Source organism: Danio rerio, chromosome 24 (genome assembly GCF_049306965.1).
Source record: "Danio rerio strain Tuebingen ecotype United States chromosome 24, GRCz12tu, whole genome shotgun sequence".
Classification (NCBI taxonomy): domain Eukaryota; kingdom Metazoa; phylum Chordata; class Actinopteri; order Cypriniformes; family Danionidae; genus Danio; species Danio rerio.
This window is the reverse complement of record NC_133199.1, coordinates 31,694,086-31,715,709: the sequence shown is the minus strand read 5'-3', so window position 1 is coordinate 31,715,709 and position 21,624 is coordinate 31,694,086. Positions and strand designations below refer to the sequence as shown.

The 21,624-nt window shown below is 37.3% G+C and overlaps 2 protein-coding genes across 4 annotated transcripts in view; both read right to left on the bottom strand.

Moving 5' to 3' along the window:
• Positions 1-2,166, bottom strand: part of ek1 (eph-like kinase 1) — a 126,102-nt gene extending 123,936 nt beyond the window's left edge. The window contains exon 1 of one of the 3 annotated variants that reach the window (XR_012399074.1): positions 1,952-2,166. Coding sequence is in view for 1 of the 3 variants with exons in the window: in NM_131095.1 (NP_571170.1) it covers positions 1,952-2,039 (88 nt within the window). In the remaining 2 variants the exon portion in view is untranslated. 3 annotated transcript variants of the gene reach the window in all.
• Positions 2,167-19,284: 17,118 nt separating this feature from the next.
• On the bottom strand, positions 19,285-20,302 carry ccl32b.3 (chemokine (C-C motif) ligand 32b, duplicate 3). Its single transcript, NM_001386596.1, is given in 3 exon segments — positions 19,285-19,769; positions 19,899-20,013; positions 20,166-20,302. Coding segments are annotated over 3 exon segments (348 nt in total). The 5' UTR covers positions 20,227-20,302; the 3' UTR covers positions 19,285-19,597.
• Between the last annotated feature and the right edge of the window lie 1,322 nt (positions 20,303-21,624).

The window sequence follows — 21,624 nt, the reverse complement described above, 5'->3', positions numbered from 1 at the left end:
TAAACGGCAACCCAATGTTTCATCAGAAGAACAGCTTTAAACCAAATGACATGCAAAAATTATTAGCCAAATTTCAATTCAGATATTATTGACTTCAACTGGCTAATATATTTACCTATGCTAAGTATGCTAACTATGCTAAAAAATCCTTAGTTTTTAATTGACGGGTATTTTCAGTTTATTTACCCATTTATTTATATATAGGACCTTGTTTTCTGCTTTACCAACGTTGAAAATTTAGTGTAAGATTTAACAAAGAGACTTTTGTTGACACTTTAAGTATATATAAAGATATAAATTCATATGCAACACATTCTTTGTTCTTTTTCTAAGCTAGTACGTTTTACAAGCATTTTTTTAGGGAATTTAAAAACTTTGTTGCAACATCTTGGTCTTTATTATCTCCAGAGGGGTATAAATATCCAAGCACTGCAGTAATGGCTTCCAAAAACGGAGAATGTGCTGAGGAAGTCAGTCATTTGGACTCTGAATAGAAAACCAACGTAGTCATTAACATTAAATATGTGCTGATGTGTTTCAGTTTGGCCAGAAGACAGATATCAAGCATATGTCGATATGGGAAAAGTCTACCAATCCTAATGTAGAAAATGCTTACAAGGCACAAAAAACTCCAGAACAAGAACTTAATGAACAGTTCATCGACACACAGAAGTAGATCTGCCCTCATCACAAATGTTCACAGAATCACATTGTAAAATCACCTCAGGGATACCGCCATCTGGTGAGTAGAGGAAATGCATACCTTTAAAAACCCTGCAACTTACACAGGTAAACGACAAAAAGGACGCTAAAATATGCTAAAATGTGCTAAAGATGAAAGAACATGAGCACAAAATGATTTAGACTTTACTCCCACCACTGTCAAAAGTGTATTTTAATTTCCCAAAGCTTCCTGTCAGCCAAAGACATGTCAGCTCTACACAAAATCCTATCTGATAGATTCCGCCTAAATGTGTATTAAACCCACCATTGAACCTTCCTTTTGACAAGAGCACAATGGGTGGCTTTAATCCTAATCTCATAACAATGAAGAGTAAACCCGTTTTAATCCAGTGAGGTTAATTTATTGTCTGCTTTTTGAAGGTTCGGAGGGAAATAAATCTGTAGTAAACTGACATATCCTGCATCCTAGAACATTTAAGTCCAAGTAAACCCATCATTTAAGATGACAATACAGCGCTTCAAATCACAAATGTCAGGGTTTCACTTGACTTCTCAGATTAGAAATATACTTTTCTTACTTACAAAGCACTGAAAGCAGACTTCTTTAAAGAAGTTGGATCAGGTTCAAGGATCAAAATGTATGATATTGGTCTGGCTAGGTTAGAATAGTAAGTCTCTGTGGGAGCAGCTCTCTCTGATCTCTCCTAATTAATTGTTTAATTAAGCAAATGAGTGTCTCACATTCATTTGTCACTGCTCACGGCACAGCCAGCTCACCCATCCCTGGCAATTCTACAAAGACTTCACAAACCACACAAATACAGAATTTTATTCTGAATTTCCTCAAATGTCGCCTATATTGTCAGTTGTTTTAGATTTTATTATGCATTATGTATACTTATGTAAACCACACACCAGTGACAACAGGGATGTATTTTCAAAACAAACTACCACAAGTTCTTAAATATAACTTACTAGCACTGTAACATCATATTGAAGTCAAAACACATCCATGTTTTAATTCTACTGATCCCAGCAATGCAAGTCAAATCACTCGAGTGCTCGTCAAATGATGACTAAATTTCATTATTATTCGAAACTCCTGAACTCGAAATTTCCACACACAAAAACGCTAACACTAATGCATGTCATATCTTCAAAACATCCCATAAACAAACGTAGCAACATGCATTTGCAGGTTTCATCCACAATTCAAAATCCACGAACATCCAAAGCGCACGAACATGACAGCGATTGTATGCCTTACCTTCATTATCTGGATAATTCCTCAAGGCTTGACACAGCACTAGTATGTGAAAAGGAGCAAGGAAAGAGTAAATCCTAAAGAGAGCCATTTTCAGGCGGCTCCACGCGCCCGCATCCCTGTGCGTAAACTTGGGCTGATGAGCCGGTGGCTGCGCTGGAGAACTGAGCTGAGCTGGAGAGGAAACTGCGCGCCTGTTTGAAGCAGGATCCGACACTGGCGCGAGCTGCTCTCTGTGGCCACAGCCTGCTGGATGAAGGGGCGTCACGCGTGTGTGAGCGTGGCGTCAAAAGTAGGCGTGTACGAGCGCGTGTGTTTTAGAGAAAGACGTTTATTTAAATGTTTTGTTGTAAATTGTGCAAAATTAATTCTTAATGTCTGTAGATAGATAGATAGATAGATAGATAGATAGATAGATAGATAGATAGATAGATAGATAGATAGATAGATAGATGGATGGATGGATGGATGGATGGATGGATGGATGGATGGATGGATGGATGGATGGATGGATGGATGGATGGATGGGTGGATTGGTTGATAGATGGATGGACCGACAGGTGGTGGAACAGAAAATGGATGGATGGATGACTGAATGTATAGTGATAGGACATATAAATGGATGGAGCTAGATTAATCGATAGAAGTGGAGGTGGGTGATTGGGTATGGGGATGGATTTTTTGACACATGAATGGAAGGAAGGTCAGACGGAGGGGCTGAAAAATGAATGGATGGATGGATGGATGGATGGCCAGTGTTGCGTAGACAAATATATGGATGGATGAATGAATAAACGGATGGATGTATAAGTGGGTCAGGAGATGGTTGGATGGATCTACAGAGAGCTGGACAGATGGATGGATGAATAAGTGGATGAATGAATGAATGAGCATGAATGAATGAATGAATGGATGGATGGATGGATGGATGGATGGATGGATGGATGGATGGATGTGTGAGTGGGATGGATGTGTGGGTTGGTTGATAGATGTATGGATGGACGTACAGGTGGTGGAATAGAAAAATGGATGGATGGATCTATGCATGACATATTTAGTGATAGAACATTTAGATGGATGGAGCTAAATGAAAAGATGGAGGTGCAAGTGGTTGATTGGTTATAGCAATGATTTATTGGACATATGAATGGATGGAAGGACAGATGGAGGGGCTAAAAATGGATGGATGGATGGATGGATGAATGGATGGATGACCAGTGTTTGTTAGACAGATATATGGATGGATGAATGAGTGGATGGTTGTGAATTGGGTCAGGAGATGGTTGGATGGTTATACAGAGAAGACAGATGGATGGATGAACAAGTGTATGGATTAATGAGTGCATTGATGGATGTATGGATTTGTGAGTAGGATACATGTATGTGTTGATTGATAGATGTATGGATGGACGGACGGGTGGTGGAATAAAAAAACGGATTAAAGGATTACTTTAGTTAAAGGACATATATATTGATGGAGCTGAATAGATGGAGGTGCAGGTGGTAGATTGGGTATGGGGATGGATTGCTGAATATATGAATCGAAGGCAATACAGACGGAGGGATCAAAAATGGATAGATGGATGGACAGTGTTGGGTATATGAATGATTAGATGGATGTGTGAGTGGGTTAGGAAGCTGGATGGATCTAAGAGCTGGATGGATCAATGACCGAGGGTATGGATGAATAAGTGCATGGATAGATGGACAAACAGATGGTAGTATCTATCTATCTATCTATCTATCTATCTATCTATCTATCTATCTATCTATCTATCTATCTATCTATCTATCTATCTATCTATCTATCTATCTATCTATCTATCTATCTATCTATCTATCTATCTATCTATCTATCTATCTATCTATCTATCTATCTACTGTATATGTCTGTCTGTCCATCAATGTTTATTACATTGATTTATCAAAACAGAATCCTGTTGCCAACTCTCACATTTTATCAGTAATGGTTTTGACTCAAATCACCGACCGTTAGTGACAGATAGCTATAGGCTTCTAGATCAAAAAGACAGATTTGGGTCACATTACTGCCCTTCTGTGGCACGTTCACCTGCTAGTCATATCACAGGCACATGGACGCAAAGTGAACCAACACAACAGGACCCATTAGACCAAATACCTCAGTGTTTGGTATTTAAAAGATGAAGGTCAAATCAATACTCTAACTGCTCTTGGAAAAAGGCCACCATTTTTTCCTTTCTACCAGCTGGTTCCTCTTCCACACAGAAGCTCTCAAAAGCTCTGTCACCGACCAAAAAAATATGACGTGGTTGAATGCGATGGCAGGGAGCGTAAATGAGATGTCTCTACTGTGTAAACCCTCTCCAACAATGGCTGACAGACAATCAGGCACACTGCCCGGGGTGTGTGGAGGAGTGCTGGGGTGTTTATGATGGCTCAGACAAGCCCGTACACACCACAGCTGAAAAATAAATGCAGTCAGGTTTCTCAGTGCCTCTGTCTTTTTATCCGCGTTTCTCTCAGTCTTTCTCTTGCTGTCTATCACACTGTTGGTGACTGGCAGGACGGTCTGCAAAGAACACATGAATGCTGAAATCAGGAACTTTTTAAAAATGCATCTGTAAAAAAATCAATGATTTGAATGTTTATTTATTTATTGTATGTTAATTAAACTGATATATTTCCGTGGGGGGAAATGGTGTAGAAACAATTCAATGTTCAAATGCAAGGCAAAGTAATTCACTAAATGAACTGTGAAATTTGTAAGTAAAGCATTCTCCATGGTATCACTGTTAGATTTACAACTTTGTTCGTGTTTCTCTTTCTTCTAAACACAGTAAAAGAAATGTTAGACCGGTAACTTGTTTCCATGCAATTACAATGAATGGAGACTAAAGCTTTGAAGCATAATGAAACAGTTTAGACCACCATGAAAGTGTCATAAAAGTGGTCTATACGACTTCAGAATGGTCTTTCAGTGCTTTAGTATCCGTGAGAAACAAACTAAAGTATTCAATCACATTTTTCTTTTTCTGTGTGTTTCCAAGTCTAATCAATGAGTTGAAACTGAGAGCAAGATGAATCATATTTGTAAAGAAATCATTCAGATTTTGTATTTCTGAACTGTGAAAGGATTTATTTACAGGATCTGACTCCTGTAAGAACAGCTGATTCGCAAGTTGATCAAGAACCAAATACAAAACACAAGTGAATAATTGATTAATGAGTTAAACCAGAACCAAATGAGATCAGATTTGAACCATTTATATAGTGTCAAAAGATTCGCTTTTAAGATCTGGCTCATCAAAACTGTTCATTTACAAGTTAAACATCGCAAATTTTGTTATGACCAATTTTTCGATATTGTAAGGATCATTTACTGTATATTGACATTTTTTTTGAATTTCCAAAATAAAATGAAGGTGGATACCTAATTAGTGAGTTAAACTTGAGATCCAAATAAGTCAGATTTGTGCTGAAAAAAATCCATACTGGTTTTGTGAACTGTATCAAAATAATGAATCGTGAGTCAAATTTAAACGTAAAGATTACATTTTAGCTGAAATTGTAATGTTTTATTTATGAATTATTTTTTTTACAAATTGTGAATCTTTTGGGATGTTTCACAAAACCATTTTGGATTTGACATAATTATTTCTCAGGATCAGCTCACTGATTTGACTTAAAGAAGACTATAAAAGAAAGCAAGCTATACTCCACTATTGATCTTCATGTTGTTTCTGGGTCTTCTTCATGTTGTTTCTGGTAAACACTATAAAGGTATCATTAAATTAATCTTAAAATCCAAGCGGATTCATAGGAATTTGATATGCTTAATTTGTAAATCAACTCTTCTTCATATAAAAAAATCTTTTGATGTGGTTCACAAACCACAATGAGTGATTTGTTTAACAATCTGGTTAATTTGAATGTCAGATTATTCTTACTAATTTAATTTAATGAGATGTTTTACTCATGCACTATACTATTTTTCTGCATTAATGTTCATTTTGCATAATTTTAAACTTCTACCAAAATAAAGCTGAATAAATGATAACAGAATTTCCTGAGTGAACTCTCTCTTCACATCGGCCTACTCTAAAATAACTAAGACCCTGCTGAATTTTTAAAATTACCCCCCTGCATGCATCAGTGACCTGTCAGATGAACCTTCCTGTTTGGGGAAAGACGTGGTCACGACGTGTCTTCCACACAGCACCACATCTCCAACATGAACCCGATTCATTATTTAACACAGAGCAGTGAGAATCTACACCCATCAGCCTGAGAATCCAAAAAAACAGATCTCCAATAGCCGCTCTTGTTAATGGAGAGGGAGGGACTTTGACAGGTTTAACAGGGCTGACAAATACACATCAACCTTCAACCCGAGACCTCCCGTTGGTTTGTGCAGATAGCTGGAGTCTAATGAGGCTTGCTGGCAAACTCCAGAGGGCCAGACAGAGCATGGATGATCGTGTCAGCTGCAGCCGAGAGCCACATGCTTTCATATTTGTCTATCATGGATGTGTAACCATGGTGGAGGCATAGGAAAGGGGGAGCTCACAGTGGAGCTCTTGAACTTTGAGCAGGGGCCCCTCTGGAGCTCCAGATCCCCGCTGCTGCTGCATATGGGAAGAGCATTTTGGGAGAATAAAATACCTCTGAATGGGTTTCACTGGTCTAATTGTGATGAATACACCCTTAAAAAAGCTTTTATCCTCCTTTAGGCACAGAAAAAAAAAGAAAAAAGACAGTTAAAGGGGATTTTGGTTTTGCTTATATATATATATATATATATATATATATATATATATATATATATATATATATATATATATATATATATTATATATTAAATAACTCAACATATAAGATATATAATTGATTTTATATCTAAAGCTCGTCATTTTTTATATAATTATGTCAATTTTGGTTGCAAAAACCTTTGAATGCCATTTGAGATTTTATTTTAAAATTAACATTTTCTTCTTACACCCCTGTGTAGGTTTAATAATTTTACTTCAATAGTGATAAATAAGTTCTTTTCATAGCCTTTAAAATAAAATAACTGAAAATAAACATGGGATGCTGAAAAAAAATGCTAATTTTAGGAGAACATCTTGGGCCCTGTCATACACTCAGCACAATAAGGCTCAAGACATGTTTGGCGCGATTTGTTGCTATTTTCAAACAAGCGTAACAGTAATTTTCACATTTTTTTGTGCCACGTTCTTTAAATAGCAAATCCATTTGCACCACTTCAGACTCATGTGCTTGTCTATAAAAGAAGCGTGTTAAGGCACATTGTTGGAGCGTAACTATTTTGAGGAACTGAAATAGACCACGCCACTGACCAACTGAAAGCTGGGGGGGTTTGTTTATTCATGACAATTTGCATTTGTATAATGTTTTAATTATTAGCAGTATTATTTATTATATTCATATTTATGTTTGTTTTAATAAAAACAAGATTAGATTTGTCCACCTGTCGGGTTTTGGAGACGTATGCATCACCATATGGGGCATAAGAACAGGATGTGTGTTATGTGGATATAACTCAGCTTTTTGACCACACTTCATTAGTATTGTTCATTTATTTGTTTTCTGGAAATTAGAAACTGAGTTTAGAAATAGTTTTGAAACAAATCTTTGTGCTTAACAAATGAAATTAAATATGTAGGATAATGGATGTCTTCAGTGGAGTGCGTACAACACTGTTTCCTTACTCAACGAAAGTAAAGGAGTAAAGAGTAAAAGTAAAGGAAAAGTAAGAGGTTGAATGAAGGAGGCTCATTCTTTATTCTTGCACTGCAGATGGCCTGTTAACTGTTTTCTCGCTAGTGAAGGGTTCAATTTTTTCACTTAAAAAGTCCGTCATGTAAATAGCAAATGCACCATGGTATGACACAACTGACTCTTAAAGGGAATGAGATGAGACTCTAATTGGTTTAAGGCACATTATGCTCCAAATACACCTATAACTCATTAAGAAAATAAGCACAACCCTGTTAGACCATCCACCGATATGCAGTGTATTTTTCCATCCTTAAAAAAGCAAAAGTGGATTCGAACAGGCCCTTAATGCTTTTACAACATGCGCTTTAGACTTTGCGCCTAGATCACTAAAATAGAGCCCTTAGAGGTTTCTGCATCTGAACTTTATATATATATATTGTACAGTTGAAGGCAAAATTACTTTTCAAACATTTGCCATGTGCTGTTTAGAGGAATGCCATTTTCACAGTATTTACTATGTTTTATTCTGGAAAAAGCTGTGTTTCTTTTAGTTTGGCTGGAATAAAAGCAGTTAAAAAAAATTTATAGCCAATATTATTAGCCCGCTAAACAAATATTTCTTAGCTTGGCTACACAACAAATGACTGTTTTCCAGTGACTTGCCTAACTTACCTAACTTATAGTTAACCTAAAAACATACTGTATGTATGTTTCTAGATGTCCGAGTGGTGCAGTGGGTAGCATGATCGCCTCACAGCAAGAAGGTCGCTGGTTCGGGCCCCGGCTAGGTCAGTTGGAATTTCTGTGTGGACTTTGCATGTTCTCCCCTTGTTGGTGTGGGTTTATTCTGGGTGCTCCGGTTTCCAAAGTCCAAAGACATGCCCTATAGTTGAATTGGGTAGGCTAAATTGTCTGTAGTGTATTTGTGTGAGTGTATGGGTGCTTCCCAGTGATTGATTGCACCTGGAATGGCATCCGTTGTGTGAAACATATGCTGGATAAGTTGGTGGTTCATTCCACTGTGGCGACCTTTGAGTAATAAAGGGACTAAGCTGAAAAGAAAATGAATGAATAAATGAATGTAAGTCTCTAAATTGCATTGGAGGCTGAATATTAGTATCTTGCAAAATAACTATTAAAATATTACAGTATGTACTGTCATCATAGAAAAGACCAATGAAATTTGTTATTAGAAATTAGTTGTAAAAAAAACAGCACTTATAAATATTTTTAAAGGGTATTTTTAAAGGGTAAGATTTTGTGGCGATGCAGCGTCGCAGTAGGTAGTGCTGTCACCTCACAGCAAGAAGGTCACTGGTTCAAACCTCGGCTAAGTTTGCATGTTCTCCCTGTGTTTGCGTGAGTTTCCTCCAGGTGGTCCGGTTTCCCCCAAAGTCCAAAGACATGTGGTACAGGTGAATTGGTGGATTGGGTAGGCTAAATTGTCCGTTGTGTGTGTGTGTGTGTGTGTGTGTGTGTGTGTGTGTGTGTGTGTGTGTGTGTGTGTGTGTGTGTGTGTGTGTGTGTGTGTGTGTGTGAGTGTGTGTGTGTGTGTGTGTGTGTGTGTGTGTGTGTGTGTGTGTGTGTGTTTCCCAGAGATGGGTTGTGGCTGGAAGGGCATCCACTGCGTAAAAAACGTGCTGGATAAGTTGGCGGTTCATTCTGCTGTGGCGACCCCAGATTAATAAAGGGACTAAGCCGACAAGAAAATGAGTGAATTATAAGATTTTGTCTTTTAACTATATGTCAGCAATATATTATATAGTAAGCAAGCACCTAGCAACCACACATAATAAACTAGCAGCACATTATAATGTTCCATTTCCTTAACAGCACACATAACAACACTTTGCTAACCCTCCATAAAACCTAAGTAAAATGAAATTCAAACAAGAAAACACAATTTTCTGTCAATTTTCTTTAGAAAACTGCAGAACAGTTTAGGTTTTGTGCTATTTTAGCTTTGAAAATTGGTCCATTTAAAATCCACAACATACAATTGACAAACACAGATGTGAAAATCAGTTAGCTTTAGATTGCACTTTCATTTCCTCTCTTTCTCTCATTCAGACTCTCACACTATAAAGCACTCATTCGTGTAGATATCCAACATCCACAATCCTTCAGTTAATGCAAAGTAAAGGAAAAAAACAGACCACTGAACTTCACTCTGGCCTTAACGTTTCCTGCTTTCACTGAACTCTCACAATGTTTGACCTTTTACAATGATTCACTCACTTCCTTTCTATTGCAAAAGACTCTAACCTGGAAGTCAACAAGCTCTGAAGTTTGTTTTTACTCCCTACACACTTTACTAGAAGTAGCTTAGTGCTTACTCAATGCAACTTTTCCACATACAGTAAAACAACCTAAGCAACTTCCAGAAACCTGCAGCAGACATACCAGCATCCTTTTCTCTTTCTGTTTCACCAGACACTTTTGTAAAGAAGCACAAAACCAAACAAAAACAATAAAGCTCTATTGTGCAGGCTTGCGGTGCATCGGGGACCGCATGCAGGCTGATTGACGGGGGTCCTGGCTCCACCCTCCAGAGGTGAGCAGGAGTGTGGGAAGAGGCGAGTGCACAATGCTTGCTCTCCAGAGGGGCGGGAGGGACCTAAGACCCGGTCCCCGCTCCATGGCAGACAGGGCAAGACTCTCTTTCAGTAGACCGAGCCCTAGGGTCAGTCTCTGGGGCCCTGCAGAAGCGGATCCGTGAGGAGTGGCAGTGCCCTCGTTTAACCTGGCCCAGATGGTTCTGCTCTGTAGGCACAACAGAGGCACAGCAGACTGCGAAGTTCAGGCTTAGTGGGATGCCAAGTTCAAAGAATAAGTTAAGATCAAAATTAGTGAACAATTTTCACATACATATTTTTAGAAAAAATTTAATCTTCGTCGTTCAAAGTTTTAGTTGTTCCTAGCATCCTAGCAGAATGTTAGCTCCCTCATCTTGTATGTTAATGCACATATTGAAGTTTGGCATAAAAAACAAGTTATGGAAATGAAACATTTTGAATAAAAAAATAATAATTCGCCAAAAACAAATGTTATTTGAGGTGGTTTTGGACTTGTGCAAAAGGGTTAATGCGAATTAATGCATTTACAGAATAAACTTTGGCTTTCTTGGTTTAGATCAGGGCTATAAAAACTTTTCAGCTGAAAGAAAGATTTATCCACTTACTCTAACGTAACTTGAATTTATTGAGTTTTCCATACACCCAAAGTGCATTACAATTGTGTGAGGGGGTCTCTCCACAGCGCCACCAGTGTGGAGCTTCACCTGAATGATGCAACAGCAGTCACAGGACAACTTTGCCAGTGCACTCACCACACGCCAGTAGCAGGGAAGAGCAGAGACAGTGATGGAGCAAATTCAGTGTATGTGGATCTTCGGGAGGCCATGATGGGTAAGAGCAGAGGGAGGAAATTTGTCCAAGATACCAGTATTACACACTCACTCTTTATAAAAAGTGGCTATGGGATGTTTAATGACTGCAAAGGGTCAAAACTGTGGTTGAAAAGCATCTGGTCCAAAAGATAGTTCTCATTGATGTTATAGTGCCAGCATCACTATATTGGGGTATTAGGACTCACATAAAACACACCCCCAGCTAACCTCACAAACACCACTTCCAACACTAACCTAGTTTTCCCAATTGGTCTCCCATCCAGGTACTAAAACTGATGTAGATGTGGATATGCAGTGGAGATTAAAATTAGAGAATCTCAAGTGTCCATATATTAGGAAACAATATAATCTTCATTGTTCAATTTTTAGTTGTGACTAGTATGCTAGAAGACCAGTAGCTGGGATTCCATCATCTTGTCTTAATGCACAATTTGAAGTATTTCATAAGAAACAAGTGATGGTAAAAAATAATAATAAAAAATGCCTTAATTTGCCAAAAACGTTTTTATGTTTCCTTGAGGAAGTTTTGGACTTGCGAAAAAAGCACCTTTTCGCCAACTAAACTCTAGTTTTGTTGGGTTTAGATTAGGACATTTTTTTAAGTTTAAAGGAACTGATTTATCTTTTTACTGTAATGTTTACATAATGTATTTATTGAGTATTGCCATACACTCTAAGTGCTTAACAGTTGTGTGAGTTGGTCTCTTCATCACCACCAGTGTGGAGCTGATGATGGGAGATGATACGAAAGCAGCCACAGGACATCTTTTCCAGTGCACTCACCTCACACCAGTTGCAGGTGGAGAGGAAAGACAGTAATAGCCCATTTCCACTGAGTGGTACGGTACAGTATGGTTTAAGGCCGTTTACTTTTAAGGCTGTTTCCACTGTTAAAAAGCGTACCGAACCGAACAGTACCGTACCATTTTTCCGGCACCCTTTCAAAAGGTTACCAAACCCGATAAAGTGAACCAAAAGGCGGAGCTAGATGCGTAGCTAACCGCTATTGGTTTACAGAGATACATCATTCGCTTACGCAACAAGCCAGAATAAAAACAAAAAACCCATCATGTTTAAAATACACAGCCAAGAGATTACAGCTGAATTATATATACGTAAAATCATGAGCCATGGTCGATCCGGGCTCAAACAAACCTTGTCGTCGTCTTGGCAAACAGCCACAAAGCCATGGAGTAGAGCAGAATCTACCCTTTGCCTTGTCGTTTTTAAGAACAAGCCTGAAGTGCGAGCAGTTTTGCTTTCTTTTGCGCTCGCATGCGTGTCTATATCTGAAATAACAAACTTCTTGAGCTGATGGTAATAACGTGCGCTTGATTTTTGACGTGCTTTTAAAACCCGATCCTGTTAGACACAGACAAACACGAGAGTGAAGCGCGAAAAAAAGAAGATGCCAGGAAAAAGGAGGACATTATTTCTTCAGCAAACGGGAACATTTAATTTTTATCATCACCTATGAACTGGGAATGATGGAATTATTCTCTAACAGAGGCTACATGTGCTACAGACGCAGATGAGTGGTTTTCACTGACTGTAGGCTATATTGTGTGTTGTTTTGAACCTAAATAAGGACAATATGTCTGCTGTAAGTTTTTCTGTAGTCGGTAACACATCAAAGATTGTAAGGGTCTGTATGTGTTCATATTTGTTCATTTATTTATTTGTTTTATATAATTACAGATGTTACAGTAGGCTATTTTGCACTGCCATTGATCTGCAGTTATAATCAAATCATGTTCATAGAAAAGTTAGTAATAAACATTTATATACAAGTACTTATGTGTATAAAGCGTCTGTTTTGTGAAAAATGCTTTTTATTTGATATGTGAGAAACCCGTACAGCTTTACTGTAAACATTTCCTCGAGCGAGAAATATGCGACTCAAACTTTCTGTCATACACCACGCCCACCAAAAGGGTACCCTTGGTAGTGGAAACTCAAGTCTGATAAAGGTGACCCGTACCGACCCAAACCGTACCGAACTGTACCAGTCAGTTGAAACGAGCCATAATGGAGCAAATTCAGTGGATGGGGATGATCGGGAGGCCATGATGGGTAAGGTCAGAGGAAGGGAATTTGGCCAGGACACCAGTGATACACAGCTAATCTATACAAAACATTGCCATGGGATGTTTAATGACTGTAGAGAGTCAGGACCTTGGATCAATAACATCTCCTTCGAGAGAAGTTGCTCAGTAACAATATAGTGTCCCATTACTATATTAGAGTATTAGGAACCACACAGATCACACCCCCTGCTGGCCTCACTATGCCACTTCCAACAGCAACCTAGTTTTCCCATGTGGTCTTCTATCCAGTTACTAACCTGGCTCAGGCCTCAGTGCAGAAAAATTGCTGTCTGATTAGATGATGAAGGCATGGAAAGATAATCTTTTATTCTTTCTGCTGATGAGAGCTTTGGTCACTCTAGAGTGGGCTTTCAGTCACAGTATGATGAGATCCTTACTCTGATCAGAGCTGAGCTGGCAGTGCTGAATTGATTGCCCATTGAGATTCTTCACATTCTGTCCTCTTGTGCATTTGTCTTTAATGGATGGCCAGCCTTTCTGGTGGCCTTGAATGAGCTAGTGCTGTTGTTAAAATGCAATAAGAAGATTGCAGTGTCAAGATTTCATTGGTCTTGAGATCATTCATTCATTCATTCATTCATTCATTCATTCATTCATTCATTCATTCATTCGTCTGTTCGTTTGTTCGTTTGTTCGTTCGTTCATTCATTCATTTTCGGCTTAGTCCCTTTATTAATCAGGGGCAACCACAACGGAATGAACCGTCCACAACCCAACACTGGGAAACAGCCATACACTCCCTCATTCACACTCATACACTATGGCCAATTTAGCTTATTAAATTCACCTCTACCACATGTCTTTGGACTGTGGGGGAAACCAGATCATCCGGAGGAAACCCACGCAAACTTGGAGAGAACATTCAAACTCCACACAGAAACGCCAACTAACCCAACCAGGGCTCAAACCAGCGACCTTCTTGCTGTGAGGCGATTGCGCTACCCACTGCGCCACCGTGATGCCCTGGACTTGAAATCTCACATTTAAATTGTTCAGCTTCTCTTAATATGGTTGATATGGTCATCCCTTTGGCCTATTCCATCTCAACAACCTACCCACATAGCAAAATATCTCTGATCCAGCTCTGGCCCACATAATCAGCTTGGCCCACATGATGCAGAGAATTACATACATGACTGGACCAAGTCTGGCTTCCTGACAAGGGCCAAACATGGACAAGTTAATAACCCATAACTGAGCCTGAAATGGGTCAGATATAATGTGTCACAACTTCCATGAAATTGATAAACCCATGAATCATTGCACTTTAGGCATGCTATGGGCTGATTGATAGATTGTTTTGTGTGTATTTAATTAATTAAATTTCTTAAATTAATAAAAATTTATTTTAAGCATGGGTCAAGATAGGCCAAACTTACATGGCCCACATATTAATTAACATCTGGGCCAAGTCTTGTGTGCACCTTAAAGATGAAGCTACTTCTGCTAAACCAGGGGTATGTTTGGCCCACATGCTGAATGCTAGTGCCGGATGAATGCCTGCTGTGCCAGGTTTATACCAAATCTGGGCCAGAATTTCTTGCTACCCGGGTACTGTTGGAGGGTTTCAGTCACTTTGGAACACTTTAGCTCCTACACTCTTTAGCTCTTACACCAATAACCGATATGTTTCTTAAAGTACTCTCTAATTTTGATCAGTGTTGTTTTTCAAATATTTAATTTTACTTTTTAATTTACATACATTATGCATTGAGCTGATGAAATCGGCTGATTAGGTATCTGGCTTATGTCAGTATGTGTATGTACAGTATACACATACTGACAACAGACTGAGGCATCATTCAGAGAACATACTGCTAATTATCAACATGTAAAACTCAAGCAAACAATTCAAGCCTACACAAATATATCCCTTTTTCTGTCTGCAGTTCTTCCACAGACTTACACAACACACCACTGGAAGAACAAACCATTGTCAGATTAGTTGATTTTGTAATGTTTCAGAATGTCTTCTTCTGCAACACTTTAGAGGGCACTGGATGTCTCTGTTAGATCACAGAGAAGCGAAAAAGACTCCCATCCCTCTGGCCTGGTTATATAATAACCAAGAAAGAATGTTTTTTTCAGCGTCGGCTCTGTGATGTTGCACATCACTCGAATTTGTTGGGTTTCGGCTTCCATCATCCTCGTCAAAGATGAAACCCGACAAAGAATCCTGCTTCTCCTCCTTTTCAAGGCACGGCAACGGATCAATCCGTAATGCTCCGGTGCAGATTAGTCTTTGTAATTATTTGAGATCTCATTATCAAACAGCTGCTCTACCTAATTTAATCAATATTTAGAGATAAGACATCCAGCATGCGTTCGGCTGCAGAGACATTAAACAGCCCATTCTCTTTAAGTAGGTCAACATGCAGGGTTTTCCTTCAGAGTTATGTAACTTCAGGCTTCTGGACTCCAAATACTCAAGAGAACGAGGGATATTTTTAAGAATGCATACGCCTGGATTGTGAACTTCTCATTTTATTGCTGCTGCAATAGGATTAGATATTCATTGCATTGCAGATATACTTCTGTGGCATTAATAGAGCTTTTGGTGTATCTGGTAAAATTCACTCTTATCTTTCACGCACATTATTTGACCTGTCTTACCTCAATCGCTTGAGAATATTGTTTTTGACCGTATGTTGACTTTATTAACACCATCTCTTCCTAAAACCACTAGGTCCCTTGACAAAACCACAAATCCTCAACATATAGACTGCTTCCTAATCAGAAGTGCACAGCTTGGTTTTCTGTCACAAAACGTCACTGGTCCGCCATGACCCCAGTTAACCTTTCTATTCAAAACAGCGAAAATCCCTTAAGCAAACTCTAGTCTCATATCTCTTCTGTGCAGCCTCTTTAACAGCACCCTTGGAAAAGGAATCAAGAAAGAGCAAAACAGCAGGATTTAAATCTCAACCTGAAGTTACATTATATTTTAGTCGCTTCTTCCACAGTAATCGTAACAAAATGTGGTTCTTCAGAATATGAGACACAAGCTATGCTGGTGTTAATCCTGTACAGAGTTTTATTGGTCTATATAGCTCCAAAATGAATGAGACATGGATGTTCATATGAACAAAATGCAGTCGCCTGTAAGTCTCGGTTGTACCTGAGAGAAAATGATGGAACGGCTTCATCTGCTCTGCATTATAGCTGTGGTCTATGTGAAAGGTCTTTGTATTGATCTACTGTATATAGTCGATATTCATAACCTGCAATGATAACACTGTCTCTCCAGAGCCCGAGATGTCAGAAGGAATAAGGTCAGCGTCTGTGTCTGTCTGTTGGTGTAATGTACTGCGAAAAAAATCTTCATTTTATTTTTCTTTATTAGGAAAAGCAATGTATTGTTTCAAAATAAATAAATAATAAAAGACAGAGTATTATGTAACTGTCAATAAATATAATATGTAATTGTCAATAAATCATTTGAAAAACTGAATACATTGTTGACATTATAAAACAAGACAATCATACGTTAAATAATGTAAGCCATACAATAAAAAAATCATGATATTTTTTCGTAAGTAAATTTAGCTTTCATGAATTTTACATTTGCTTGTTAAAAATGTTTTAAATTTGTCTCCAAAGCATCGTTTATTTAATAAAAATTACAGTAATATATTATTATATATTATTAACATGTTAAATAAACAAACAAACTTTATACTAAATTAATAAACAAACATACTTTATAACTACATTTTAAAGTATATAGTATTCAGTCTCACAAATCCTTCAGATGGGATGATTATAAACATAATAATTCAATAACTCTATATTATTTACTAATAATAAGGTCACATATATACTGTCATAAAGGTTTTGTTCACTGTTTATTTTTTACATTAAATACATTAGAACTAAATTGCCTGTAGTGTATGAGTGCGTGTATAATTGTGAAAGTGTATGGATGTTTCCCAGAGCTAGGTTGCGGCTGGAAGGGCATCTGCTGCGTAAAACATACGCTGGAATAGTTGGTGGTTCATTCCGCTGTGGTGACCCCTAATAAATAAGCTCGAGGGAAATAAAATAAACTAAATACATTATTTTAAAGTAGGCCTACAGTTAATATGTATTATTAACATTATCAACACATTGTGGCAAACTTGATTGTCTTGAATAAATATTTTTGTAAAACTGACACTTAATTTCTATCAGTTTTCCAATCATGGCTAGATGGTTAAAAGTCGTGAATTTTATCTCTTCGTATATACATTCAAAGCATTGTCTTATTACAAAGCTTTATCTTACCTTCTGGTTTTTAAAATAAACCATTTGTAACCTTTATGTCTTCGTGTGTGTGTGTCTGTTCAATGATGTCTTTCACCAATCTACCGTTCATGCAAGGAGAGTGTCGGCCATGTTGTCCTCCGACGGGGGAGCAGGTGTGTTTTCCAGCGCATTACACACACACTCTGATGAGAAGAACACCACGCAGCAGCAGGTGTCTCATTTCACACTACAACTCTCTCTCTCTCTCTCTCTCTCTCTCTCTCTCTCTCTCTCTCTCTCTCTCTCTCTCTCTCTCTCTCTCTCACATACACACACACACACACACACACACACACACACACACACACACACACACACACACACACACACACACACACACGAAGATTATGAATGGAGAGATGGATAGAGAAACAGAAACTAAGAAAAAAAGTGGCACATGAGTTAGTGTAAAACCATTAAAGGAAAGAAAAAAGAAAAGAAACTAAAGAAACGTACTGTATAAAGAAACTCACAAACCACAAAGCAGAAACCACGAAAAGCTTCCTGACAAGTTCCTGTCCAAAATATCTTCTCGGAAGCCCATCTCAAAATGGGTGTAGTTATATTATACATCTGTTTTAGCACTTAGGACTGTTTGAAATTGATGCAATGCATTAAAGTAAACATATTTTCGTTTTAATATATTTGTTGTCGATTACTGGAGACTCAAAATAGAAGCAATTAAGCCTGTTAAAATTAAACATACTTTAAATTTAGGTTATAAAATGGTCCATGTAGACACAATTAGGCTATACCACCCGCAAATGATCGTTACAAATGTCCTTTATAAGTTTATGTTTAATGTAATATTGGATTACTGGTGCATTCTCTATCATATAACTCCATCTGGTGGTCATTGTTGAATCAGCATTTTGTAAAAGCCATAAAAGAAGTTCAGTATACTGTATATCTTTATTCATTCATTTATTTTTCTTTCGGCTCAGTCACTTGATTAATCTAGGGTCGCCACAGCGTAATGAACCGCCAACATATCCAGCATATGTTTTACGCAGCGGATGCCCTTCCAGCTGCAACCCATCACTGGGAAAAGGATATACATCTGAATCTGATAATTAATTAAATGCCATAAAGCACGCTGCAGTCTGCCTACTTGTGTTTAAAATACTACTGTTAATTCTTCTCAATTGCTTTTAAAATAATTAAGTTCCTGCATGGTAAAAATAAACTGCCAGGTGTTTTTGACACTGACCTGAAACAGGTTTGCTTGTGGTTAAAGCAGTCACTCTGAAATTATGATGTTTAAATATGATGTATCAAAATATCTTAACTACATTGTTAATATACTTAATTTGGCTTACTTTGTCTTTGCGACTTACTATTATAAATAAATACAATACATTATTGTACAATACAAAAATCTAATTCCATGTAAAAAAAAAAAAAGAATAACACACAACTTGATTTTACAGTTGTAAATGTGTTTATTTAATTGTAAAAATAATGAATACAAATTACAAAAATATATTCTTGATAAAATCTGTGACCCAGAATAAATGTATTTCAAAAGACAGAAAGAGAGAGAACATCTACATTCAGCGTGAAAAGGTCATGAATTTAATTTTGGACTAACAGCATAAAAAATATCTGTAAACTTAACACTTTTCCGTATTTTGTGACTCATATTTGTATTTTTTCCTATTTTTGTATGCTTTTAAATTGCATTTTGGGACCTTGATCTTTCTTCTGACAACTTTTAACCTTAAAGAGTTTGAAAAGGTGACTCTTATTAACATTTTTAATAGTTAAGGTGCACATTTGGGATGATGTTTTATATTACAGTACAAAAACCTTGTAATAAACTGCCAGTAGATTTTCTGTTATTTTACAGATTTAATTGTCTGTTTCTTAAACATTACTTTAAACTTTTAAAATGTCAATAAAAGTCACTTTATTAAACTGTAGAGTTGAATTTTCAACATCAAAAATCGACAGAGCAAAGATAAATGTCCCATAATGCAAATCACAATCTTAAATAAACAAAAATAACACAACATATGGAAACTGTTAATGATAAGAAAGTATTAACATTTTTTACAGTGTTCTTATCAGCTGACACAGGTCCAAATTTACATTACTGAAACTAAAACTATCACTTTTTACTTATGTTTAGTTCTGTCTGCGTCTTTTTCTCTGTTTTCTGTTGTTGTTTGGATTTGGCGATGCTTTTAAATCAGAGTTTTGTTTTGTCAGCTTCTTCTGGTCCACCTTTCTCATAGTCTTTTTGATCCATTCCGTGTTGGGATCACAACAAATCCTTTTGCCTTTTACAGTGACCAAACTATTGAAGAAAAATAAAGATTGTTAAAAAGGATTCAAGACTTGAGTGCTAGATTTCGTGTAAGATCCAATGTAAGATCCAGAATGTCAGCTCTTGTCAAATTCATAATGTGAAAATCTGTTTACTTACATAACGGCTTCGATAGGGCAAATTCCTGGTTGCTGGACTCTATAATCCACAACTCTCTTTATAGGTATGCTGCTCTTGCTGGTCCTCAAACAGCAGTTTAAACGCACGCTAGTTGCTGCAAGACAAAGAAATGACAATCATATTTCTTTACAATTACAACATTAAGCCACAGTTTAACTTTAGATTTATTTAAGATTTTTTAACTTTAGATTTTATTTATCTCAGACATGATGACTGTGTAAATATAGAAAGCATGACTACACTCACCTGCATTATAGCAGAGCAAAACCAGCACAAGGCAGAAAGGAAAACCGATAGTTGAACTCATCACGACTGCAGACAGACTGACTGTAACTCTTTACACAATCTAAATATTTCACACTTTCACTTCCTCCACTCTTCACACACGCACACACATGCACACTCACAAACCTCAACCCACCTCCCCAATGGGGAAAGTGTATATGTAAGAGAGAGTATGCTAAAAAAGTAAGCCTCTTTGAGTGTTTGAGTGGAAAAAGGCGCTAGTGATGATATGACAGTCTGGTCACCCACGCAGCTCGCCACAATGTGGGTGCAAACACTAGATGATGAATGAAGCTACTCTGCAAGTATACATATCCAGCAATAGATCAGAATTGATCTATGATGTCAGAAAGTGAACTTTTGAGATTTACAGTACATGTGAGATCCTTTTGTATTTACATGCAATGTTTCATATATGGAGACTATAAATTAGAGAACAGTTTTATTTTTTTATTTAGATTTTTATAATTTGGAAATTAACAGTTTCCTAAATTTTGGGATCACGTCTTAGTCATATTTTATAGTTAACTTAAGATAAGTTGTTTAACCATTGTTTAGGAGTTAAAAAAAGATTCTGAAGTATGTACAGTGGTACGGAAAGAATTCAGACCTCATAATTTTTCCACTCTGTCATATTGCAGCCATTTGCTAAAATCAATTTTTTTTTCCTCATTAATATGCACACAGCACCCCATATTGACAGAAAAACACTGAATTGTTCATATTTTTGCAGATGGTCCCAAATATTCAGATGCTTTGCTCAGTATTTAGTAGTTTAGTTTTTTTTCACACCTGGATTTGGGGATCTTCTGCCATTCATCTTTGCAGATCCTCTCCAGTTTTGTCAGGCTGGATGGTCAATGTTGGTGGACAGCCATTTTTAGGTCTCTCCAGAGATGCTCAATTGGGTTTAAGTCAGGGCTCTGGCTGGGCCATTTAAGAAGTGTAGGGATGGTGTACAGTTTAACCCAAAGAATGACCAGTCAGTCAGATGAAGAAGAGCCTGAGTCAGAGATTTAAATAAATAAATCAAGTTTACAGAAGATAGTTTGCAGTTTCAACACTCGCAATGAGTTCCTAGGCCGCTCTGCTTACAATCACCAATCAATAACAATTATACTCTCACATAACGTCATTAACTGCGTCATACATATAGTTGTTCCAACCTGATTGGTTAAAACACAGATAGACTAGAAAAATGTCCACGTGGGGTTTGTCTGTATATTGTTTGTTTGTTTGTTTGTTTGCTTTATTTATAGAGCACATTTAAAAACAACAGATGTTGACCAAAGTGCTTTACAAAACGACCAGCATACAAAATCTATACCTATATATAAAAAATTTGCAAAATATGTAAAACAGATTAAAATTAATTACAATCAAAGGCAAGAGACAGAAGGTGATTTTTTAGATGAGACTT